This window comes from Cryptomeria japonica, chromosome 6 (genome assembly GCF_030272615.1).
Source record: "Cryptomeria japonica chromosome 6, Sugi_1.0, whole genome shotgun sequence".
In the NCBI taxonomy this organism is placed as follows: domain Eukaryota; kingdom Viridiplantae; phylum Streptophyta; class Pinopsida; order Cupressales; family Cupressaceae; genus Cryptomeria; species Cryptomeria japonica.
In genome coordinates, this window is record NC_081410.1 from 511,475,442 (window position 1) to 511,486,691 (window position 11,250).

The following is an 11,250-nucleotide window of genomic DNA, read 5'->3' on the forward strand; positions in this document are numbered from 1 at the left end:
CCATGACAAGGTAAGACTGATAACATTCTCCAAACTCGAGTTACCCTACCATCCCAATGAGAAAAAGAGGTAAGGGTTTCCAAATTCTTATAGATAAAAGACAAAGAAACTTCAGAGATGGAAGATTCAATCCTCAATAAAACCCCAGCCAAGGAAGAACTTGTTTGATAAAAAATCCTATTATTATGCTCTAACCAAATATACCAAATCACAATAGATGGAGAAATAATCCAAAGACATGCATAGAAAGATGAGGCAAACAGGAGAGGCCAGGCTCTAAAGTGGGAAAGGAGATCCTTACCAATAACAAAGGATAGATTAAGCTTTTCAAACAACCATTGCTAGCAAGCATAGGCAAAATCACAGTGAAGAAACATGTGTGTAGAGGATTCTAAATTTTTATTACAAAAGACACAAGAAAATATTGCAGTAATACCCAACCTGTCCAACCTCATTCCTGTAAGGAACTTGTCCTGCATTGCTAACCAAACAAAAGTATCAACCTTTGGGAGGCGAGCTATATGCCAAAACAACTTGTATGGCCAAGTAGATAAATCTTTAGCAACCAAGAGAGAATTATAGCAATCCTTAACTGTGTACTTACCAGAGATATTCCTTGTCTAGATAAGCTCATCGTTAGCATCAGTAAAAATTATTACTCTCTCCAACAACATCTTTTCATATTCCAATTTCACATTTTGATCAATATCTAAAAACTCAATTGATTTCCATTTTGCCACCTTAAGATTCCCACTATACTCAATTTCAAAATAATTAGCCACAAACACACCTCAAAGGGAAGAAAGAGTGCAAATTAAAGGAGACCAATCCCTCGAGTTCACCAAAGGGGGATGTCCATTCCAAACTTCCTCCCAAAACCCGACCTTTCTACCATTTTGAACAATCCATGAGAGATGAGGCAAAATCACTGATCTACATTTACATAGAAAATTCCAAATAACTGAACCAGACGGTAAATTAGAAACTTGAAAAACATACTCTCTTGGTCTATTATTTAAATATTTAGCAACCATAATCTGTGCCCAAAAGGAGAATGGTATCTCATACAATTTCCAAACCAACTTAGCACCTAAGGCTAAATTCTGACTTTCCAGACTCCTAATGCTTGTGCCCCCAAGGTTTTTAGGCAAACAAACTTTATCCCATGCTACCAGAGGGAGTTTCTTCTTACCATCTTTATTATTACTCCAAAGGAAGGACCTAAGAGTATCTTGAAAACTAACAAGAGCCTCTTTCAGAGACTGCAAAACAAACATGAGATAAATAGGAACAACATTTAGGATAGACGTAATAAGAACAATCTTACTAGCCAAAGATAACCATCTATGATTCAAGGATAGGAGCCTTCTAGAGATAACTAAAATGATCTTATCCCAAAACTCAACTCTATCCCGCTTAATGAAGAAAGTTATACCAAGATAAGAACAAGGAAGGTTTCCAGATGCAAATCCCCAAAAAATCTTCAATCTATCCTGAACCAATTGTGAAGCATAAAGGAAAAAAATCTTTGACTTATCAACATTGACTCTCTGACTAGAAAAGGATGCATAATTCTGTATTTCTTTGTCACTCTTACCTCACCCAAAGAGGCCTGACCAAATAACAAGGTATCATCTGCAAACAAGCAATGTGAAATGCTTTGTGGAACATTCTGAATCCTAATTCCCTTCCAAAGCCCTCCCAGCTTAGTAGCTCTTATATCCCAACTGAAATTTTTAGCTAGAAGAATGAACAAGAAAGAAGACAGGGGATCCCCCTACCTTAAACCCCTAGAAGAGGAGAAAAAACCACAAGGGGAGCCATTAATTAGAACCAAGAACCTTGCAGAAGAAATACAAGCACGAATCCATTTGACCCATGCCTTGGAAAAGCCCAATTTAAGTAGAACAACAGACAACGCCACCCATTCTACTCTATCATATGCTTTCATCATATCTAATTTGAGGATCATGGCTGGGATTCTCTGAGTAGAAATAGAATGCAGAGCCTCATGTGCCACTATAACTCCCTCTACAGTCTCCCTTCCTGGAACAAAACCACCTTGTTCTAAAGAAATGATCCTAGGTAGAATTTTAGCCAACCTTAAAGAAATAGCCTTGGTAAAAATCTTGTACAAAGTATTACATAAAGCAATAGGGTGAAAATCAACAAATGTCTTGGTAACCTCATTTTTAGGAATAATTGCAATCATTGTATTATTAAGCTATTTCAAAATAGACCTATTCCTTCTAGCTTCCTCAAGGGCCAATAAAACATCATTTCCCACAAAATCCTAGCATTTCTGAAAAAATAAAGGAGTATAGTCATCTGGTCTTGGAGCCTTATCAGGGTTCATTGCAAAAACAACATTCTTAACTTCATCCAAAGAAAAAGGAGACATCAACATTTTATTATCTTTCGAAGATACCAAAGAAGGAATATTAGAAGAAATGTTATTATAAAGATCTCCATGCTTCGAAGATAATAGTGACTTAAAAAACCTAACTGCCTCTGAAGCAATATCCTCATGTTCTGTTAAAAGTCTGCTATTTGGACACTCAATACAAGATATCCTATTTCTACTTCTCTTAATTTTTTTTGAAGAGTGAAAGTTTATTGTATTTCTATCACCATCTGAAAGCCAAATCTCCCTCGATTTCTGTCTCCAATAGATTTCTTCTTTGGACAAAACTTCTTCAAGCTCTGCTTTTAGCAATTTTAATTTTTTAAAAACCAGAGGCACCATACCATGTTGAATCACATGTGAATTAAGAAGTTCAATCATATCTTGAATCCTTTGTTTTTCCTGAGAGATGTTCTTAAAATGCAAGATATTCCATTCTCTAATATTAAATTTCAAAAATATCGACTTCTTAACAATCTGAAACATTCGGGATCCAGAGCAATAAGGAGCAGAACTCCACCATTTTTTGAGCAAAGACAAAAAGGAAGAATCTCTAAACCACATAGGTTCAAATTTAAAAGGTGACTTAAAAGGAACTTTATCTTCCAAAATTGATAGGGAAATTGGAAAATGATCTAACGTCGAAACTAGAAGAATAGAGGAAAAAATTCAAACTCTAACAAAAATCAGTCTAACCTTTCCGCAATTTGAGAAAAACATCTTCGCATATTTGTCCATGTGAAAATCCCATTCTGAAACTGACAATCAAAAAGACCCATGTCCTTAATGAACTTCACAAAGTCTTCCATAATTATTTTATTGGGAAGAATACCTCCTTTCTTTTCTCCCAAGTTAGTGATAGCATTAAAATCCCCCCCAAAGATTATAAAAGGACCATGCCTTAAAGGGTAGGAAATTCTCTTAAGATCTCCCCATAATTTAGTCTTCCTTTGAATACCAGAAGGAGCATAAATATTGAAAAGCCAAAACTTAACCTTCGAAAGCTTGCTTTTAACTAAGGCCAACATCCAGTTTACAGTAGAAGCAACTAGCTCAACCTCAATGTTATAGTTATTCCAAAGCAATACCAAACCCCCTGATGCACCACAAGCTAGAGAGGAGAGGAATTCCCACTTTCTCCAAGAAGAAAAAACCAAATTAGTAGACTCCTTTGACAATTTTGTCTCTTGCAACATGAAAATATCACACTTAACTAAGTCCATCTAGGACTTAATTAAGCGCCTCTTGTTAGGGGCATTTAAGCCCCTAACATTCCAATATATAGTTTTCATTTCTCTCGAGGGGAGACCGAGGCTCCCCTCTTTCCTTTAGATGGAGAAGACTTTCCTTCTCCAAAACTACTTTGAAGATTACGCTTCACAGCCCTTGACCTAGTCACAAGAGGACTGATAATAGACCTCTTATACTCTTCTTACCCTTAGGAGTACCACTTCCTTTCATAGCATCACCAAGACAAACCAAATGCTTCCCTTTCCCAACACCAGGAGAAAGAGACAAAGTTTGCTGAATCCCAGCATCAATTTCCAATTGAGTCTTTCGATTCTTTGGAGGCCTACCCCTACCAGGAGAAACCACAGATGAAGCCCTAATTAGAGTATTTTGAACAATTGGCAAACTTTTACTTGACTTAGGAGAAGTCATAGCTAAATTATCTATACTGTATTGTTGATAGACTTTATATTTTACAATTGTTCCATGATTACTAATATAGAAGACAATTTTCTAAGAGTTTAATGACTGTGGGTTCTTCTACACCATCCTAAATTAGGTGTCAGTTTATTTGGCTTCCAATGTTTCTCTTTTATGAAAATAATATTCCTAATTTTGCACATGGTATAATCATAGAGAGACTAATCCCAAATGCTGATATAAAATAATCTACACTATTTTTGCAAAATGCTATATTTGGAAAGCATTCTTTTATGATATACCTTTTATTTCATCTTGCGGCAGCAAACATATATCTCATTTAAAATAAAAAATATGATTCTGGTGTATGTACATACCATTAATATGTATTGCTTAGAATCACACATTTTAATATAGTTGCCACTTTACTAATCTTCTAAATTTATTTACTAATTTGTGGGACTTTTGATATGTTTCTACAACATGAGCAAGAATACTATTTGGTTAATTATATTTATCAATCAAACATGAGCCAAAACACATCTTCTTAATATTACTCGTCATTGATTCTAATTGTAGCGTCGTAAAATTGTGACACTTGCAATTTCGACTGCATTTGGGTCTTCATGATGGCGGCGCAACGTTGAACCTAAATGGAGACCCCGAAACCTGTTTACGACATAAAAAATTGCATCTTTCTACACCTTGGCTTGATCCTCCTTGCACCCTGCTATCCCGGGAGGTGGGACCATGGCGGCCAACGCCCTGGTCCTTCAGGACCATGGCGGCCAACGCCCTGGTCCTTCAGGACCATGGCACCTAGCACCCTGGTTCCTCAGGACCATGGCGCCCAACGCCCTCGTCCCTGACCCTATTTTGGGCCCAGTCTCTTGTTGGGCATTGGGTCTTCAAGTTTGCAATTTGGAAAATAATGTTCCTAGGTCGGCCTAAGGTCAGAAAAATCAGTCTCCTAACCCTAATTGACAAGTATATAAACTACATTTCCCCTCCCATTTAAGGAGGGGTGAGAAACATATGTGTGCAAGAGGCGGAAGCGATAGACAAACATTCAAGCATTCAAGCATCCCTTCAAGCAATTGAGCATTCTAGGTCTCCATTCAAGGCTAGGTGTTGCATTCAAGACAAGGATTCAACCATTGAAGAGGAGATCACATACAACATACAACATCATTACACCTTCGAATGTAAGAATACAAACATTCTTACAACAAGGTATCAATACTTGATTACATTACAAACACTTACATTTATAGCATTCTCATTTCTTGGTTAATTCCAAAACTAGGGTTTGACCTGAAGGCAAATCCCTAATCCCTAACCCCCCAATTGTCCTCTCTTTTTTGTGTGTAGGTTGCAGGTACGCGGCTGTAATTGAAGATCTGGAATCCTTGTGCAGAGACAAACAGATCCCCCTTCATTTCACAGATTTTTCGGAGGACCGTGTGCACTCCGGGCGCCATCGTCCTGCCAACTTTCACTCAAACTTGCAGGACAACATCGTCTCGACATTTTACTGCTAATTTCAGGTCTGCAACCTCATCTCGTGTCCCTATCTCCATCTACAAGTGAATCTTTCTTACCTTTACATACACTCCTAGTTCAATCCTTCTATCTACATTCTTTACAAAAGAGGGTATCCTTGCTGTCTCAACCCTTGAAACTCATTTAGAATTCAATCTTGCATTGTGTGGGATTGGATCTTGTGAGTTTCAACCCCTCTTTTGAATGTAAAGTCTCTCCTAAGTAAAAACCGTCAACCGTAGTGACCTCCTTTCTCTCTCCTTGGAGTGGGGGAACACCTAGGGTTCAATTTTTCGCTTTACGCTAATTATTGTCGAGTATTATATGTACCATTCCAAGCTAAATATTGCATTGAATTTATTTTAGTTTGGCATTTACTCTAAGTAATTTTATTATCAATCCTAATTCATTTCTTAAAGCAGTTTTGAGTTGTGGATCTGCATTAACATTGCTGCAACCTAACATTCTCTACTCTGTTTGCAAGGTACAATTCCTTTGCTTTAATCTTAAATAATTTATAGTCAACATAATTAAATTGTTAGCCTCATATATGTCTGCAAAATCTGTGCTAATTCAAGCTTTCTCTTTATTGTCATATTTTGAAAGAATAGTTTATGCTAATAATTTGATATTTTTCTAAATGTTTATTTTTTGGGTCAAATTTACCAGATATGTTTTTCCATAGTTTAGGCTTCTTCCATTTTGAATGCAAATAAAATGTAATACATCACACTTGGTTTCTTGCAAATATGCCTCTCTATCCTTTGTGTTTATCTATATCATCACTTCTTCATCTACCTGAATGTATTCTCTTGGGATATACATCCCTTATCCTTTTCATAAAATATATTTGGGTGGGCAACCAACCACAAGGATTGCATTTCTTTTTGGCCCACTTTCTTTGATCCAAACATTCATTTATGAAAAAATTATATCTGTTTTCCCCATTTTCTAAATTAGCTAGTGAGGTACAATTTACGACACTATAATTGTACATCTATTCTTTGTGGAGTTGGAGTTGGGTATTATCATTGAATTTATATACATCTACATGAAATGTTCTTTCTTTGTTTTCTTTTTATAGAGAAACATCTATAGGAAATGGTAATTATTATTTATTTATTTATATTCAAGAAACTAAATAAATTATGTATTTCTACAAATGAACAAGGAAGTTAGATAAGAGAACTGATAACATATGTAGATTTATAATAGCAAAGGTATATTATGCAATCCTAAAAAATATTTTTCTAAATAGATGTGTGATGTGTGTATGTGTATCTTGTTTTTAATTTTTTATTTATCCTCTAATTACAAAAATGAGCGTGCACATTAGTATACATGAGAAGGGAGATGAAGTGTTAGTTAAACTAACCTATTTTAAACCCACTTCACAACTACCTCATGAATGTTACAGATGAATTAGGACCTATTTTTTTCATGTGGATATTAAACATGATGGTGATCCTACTAAAAACGCTATGAGGGTTGTTGAGCACTACATGATATTTATGACATATTTTAGTGATTTATACTTTCTTAGATCAACATGCTTCATGCTTTTTACCATTCCCTTAGAATTATAAAATTGGTTCATTGGAGATCTAGTTGAGGAGAATGTTATCCTTGTAACTTTAAAAAATCCCAATGGTGTCTGTAAACACCACTGGTCCCCAAATGAATTTAAATATTAGAATATTGGTGTTAATATCTCCAAATATTCAATAGTTTATGATGTTAGTTTTTTGGATTGCAAGTTTAATCCTACTCATCCCTAATCCTCCTAGTCATCCTACTCAAGATGTTGTATACTATGACTTGTAAATATATATTTTTTCTTATGTTTGATGGCCGATATTTATCATTTCTAATGACTTTTCCCTAGAATCATATGTGCTTCCTCTTTATCATTGAATGGGGCATCTATCCCTATGATTCTCACCCTATGTGCATCCACTATGATAATAGATATTTTCCTTTCCCTTTTTTAGCTTTTATTAGTCATTGAACATTTCCACAATCTTTGAGAATTCTTATTTGATAGGGTAAAAAATTTTCATGGTGAAGGAGGAGAGTGTGGAAGATTAGAGGTAGAGTAGAGACCTCATAGAGGTCACTTCATGAAAGGAAGAAGGTAAAAATATCTTGATTTAGGTAAGGATGTGGGATTAAAACCCTTCCTTAAATGAAAACATGAAGATATATAAAGAACAATTAAATCTTGTGTCATAGTGAGTGAATATTTTCTTTTGTGGTAACTTACTAGTATGGCACAACCTACTACTCAACATCCCTTGCCATTTTCTTGTAACATTATGTTGAGTAGGAAGAGGAATGGGTACATGAGGATAACAAGGAGGAGATAAATTTTCTAGAGCATGGGGATGAGAAAGAGGAGGTGAAATTATAGGATTATGAAGAGTAGAAGGGGGAGGTGTAGGCCTATTAATAGTTTCTGCTTACATTTACCTTTTGCATTATTTATAGAAGCTCTTTGTCATCAACCTCTTCTTCTTCATAAAAAAGTTTCTCCAATGTAGGAAACATTTTGTTTCTTTTCTTGGAAACTTTAGCCCTCCTTACATATTCTAAATAAGGATCTTCTACAATCTCCTTTATCATATTATTTATAAATTATTTTCAAGGACAAATAATAGTGGCCTCTTTTAATTCCCACACATAATTATTCTAAAACAAGACCTCACAAAACCCACCTCATATCCTTTCTTTCTTTAGCTAAATATTATCTTTTCTATCAAGCCTTAACTTTTAAGAGATATTCGGAAGAAAGTTAAAAAACTAAATTTCTTTCTTTTTCATTATTGAAAATTATTTTTAAAAACATTACAAAAATCCATATGAATTTCTATCACATAGATTTAAAAAAAAAATGATTTATTTTTCTTTTTAAGGTGGAAATTCCCACTTCCAAACAAAGATTATTCTCTATAAAATTTAAATCCAGCCAAGAATTAATTTTCCTCTAACATTTCAATCATAATTTCATATACCTTTCACACTTTATGAATATTTTGAGTTTTATAATACAAACATTTTTACCTTTCTTCTTTCAATATTTTTTGATTTCTTTACTTGCCTTCCATTTTACTTGAACCACCTAAATATCATTATAAAAATCAAAATCAAATTTAAAAATAAAAATTTACATATATAAATAATAAATTCTACATAAATTATACTATGTTTAACATTTTTATTTTAATTATATATAAAATGAATATTATAAATATCCACATATTTTTAACAACCATTCCTAATAAAAATTCACTATTAAATATCCACCACAAACAACAAATTATCAAATTAACAATATTATTAACTTCAAACTCACTCTCTAGCTTATTAACCTGACAAAGGCACCTATCCCAGAATACATGCTTAACTAGGATATTCAGTAGTCAGCCTCCATTTAGGGCAGGCAAACAGCGGATTTTTTCTGGGAAAGGTTAATCCAAACTCTTCCTCCATATCTACCTCGCCCTCCACACTCCAATCAAAGCAATGAATCAACTGAGCGAGTGCTAACTCACTAACGGAAAGACCCATGGAAATCCCAGGGCATCCTCTTCTGCCTGCTCCGAAGGGCAACAAATCGAAGTCCTGACCTCTCACATCCTTATTACACCCCATGAACCTCTCGGGCTTAAACTGATGAGCATCTTTCCAAACGTTTTCATCCCTTCCAATCGCCCACACATTCACAAACACCCTCGTCTTTGGAGGAATGAAATATCCTCCAGCGCCGGAGCTTTCCATCGACTCGTTCAATAGCAGAGGAGCTGGCGGATGAAGTCGAAGAGTTTCCTTCACAACGCATCGCAAGAACTCGAAGCTCATGACGTCACTCTCCTTTACTCGGCGGTCTCTGCCCACTACTGATTCCATCTCCTGCTGCACTCGTGCCGGCGTTGCAGGATTCTTCAGCAATTCACTCATCGCCCACTTTACCAATGTCACCGATGTTTCCGTTCCCGCGTTTAACATGTCCTGCACACACATTTCGTCAAGTTTATACACATTTTCTCCGCCGACAGTCATAAGCAGAATAGTTGAAAGCAATTTGTAATCAGATTTGTGAAAGCCAAGACGGTTTTGATTCTCAGACTTACCATGATCATGGCTTTGATGTCGACCCTTGAGATTGTCTGGTCATTCGTTTCGGCCATGCTGAGCATCACGTCCAGCATGTCTTTAACACGATCTTCTTCGTTCGGTTTTCCGTTTTCCAATCTACGATGAATGTGCTCGTCTATTACTTTCTCAGCAAATCCGTCCAATAGTTTGTGAACAGCCTGCATGCGATGACGGAATCCTTGGAAGTCGAGCAATTGGAGAGAAGGAATGAAATCACCAACGCAAAATGCACCGGCTAGAACAAACATTTCTTCAACCATTTGTTTGAAGCTATGTCCTCCATTCAAGTCGTTGTCGGAGTACGTCCTGCTGGCAAACATTGTACAGACAATATTTTGAGTAAGGGAGGAGAGTCTCTTCTTCACATCCACACACTGTGCTCCTTGCCCGCTTTCCTGCCAGATGGACCCGATCATGGCAGACACTTCTTCCTCTCTCACAAATCTGAAGGAATCGTTTCTCTTCACTGTGAGCAGCTCCATAGTCAACAGCTTTCTCATCTGCCTCCACGACTCTCCATATGAGCCAAAAGCAACGTCTTTATGGTCATATAGACGAAGCGGTAGTAGAAGAAGAAAATCCCAAGCCCAATAGTCACGACTGCACTTAGGGATTCCATGCTATTAAAAATGATCCTTTGTGAAGATATCTGGTGATTTTTGGGTCTACAGGTCATCTATAATGTATGGGATTATCTCATATTTTATGCAGAAGTCTGTGAGTCTGAAGTCAATGGGATCACACCTAGAAGAGGGGACGGCGGGAAAGACTTTGGAATGCGAGTGATCATCGATCTTCCGAGCGAACATTATTTGAAGATAAAAAGTAATGACAAGTACGTTCGCGAGTGCGTACCATTAACAAACAAAATAATTAAATAAAATATATATGAGAACGAAAGAAATGATTTTTAATAATGACAAATAATATAAAATAATAAAAATCAATTTTAGATTTAGAATTTCTTCAACGCATCTGGTCCCATCAGATTTTGTACTTTATATAAAATAAGTATTTTCAACTTTATCGAAAAAGAATCATATATATAATAAATTTTAGATTTAGGATTTCTTCAACAAATCTGATCCCATAAGAATAAGTTAAGCAATTTCAATAATTTATTATTTTAAATAATTTATTATATAAAGATAATTCTTTAATCACTAAATTCAGGTCATTTGAATCAAGGAAATGAAGATTGAAATGTTAGAAATTGTAGTATATATAAACATGAAAATATGATCAATGGCTAGTAGTGTTTTGAAAAAAATTATACAAAATGCATAATATAATTATAAACATTATGGAATTGAATCTATGGTTTACATAATTTTTTTCTTGAATGTAAGCATTTGAAATGTTTGGAACCTCGGAAGGAAATGCATAACTAACATGTATAGAGTAGATCCTAAATCTATTTGCATATCTTCCTCATTCATATGTTTTTCTTTAATTATATTTCAATCCTTGTAATAGTGTACATAGCTACATAGTTGATT

The 11,250-nt window shown here is 35.3% G+C and overlaps 1 protein-coding gene across 1 annotated transcript; it reads right to left on the reverse strand.

Annotated features, from left to right (window-relative positions):
* Positions 1–8,995: 8,995 nt before the first annotated feature.
* On the reverse strand, positions 8,996–10,233 carry LOC131052823 (cytochrome P450 750A1-like). Its single transcript, XM_057987448.2, has 2 exons — positions 9,727–10,233; positions 8,996–9,604 (listed from the first exon to the last, which is right to left on the reverse strand). The coding sequence occupies exons 1-2, from the start codon at positions 10,231–10,233 to the stop codon at positions 8,996–8,998; spliced, it is 1,116 nt and encodes a 371-aa protein (XP_057843431.2).
* Between the last annotated feature and the right edge of the window lie 1,017 nt (positions 10,234–11,250).

Bases quoted from the DNA above. Each gene is read 5' to 3' on its own strand.
- LOC131052823 (XM_057987448.2), bottom strand. From the start codon at position 10,233: ATGGAGCTGCTCACAGTGAAGAGAAACGATTCCTTCAGATTTGTGAGA. The intron at 9,605-9,726 runs GTAAGTCTGAGA...ATGTGTGTGCAG, and splicing joins ACATCAAAGCCATGATCATG to GACATGTTAAACGCGGGAAC.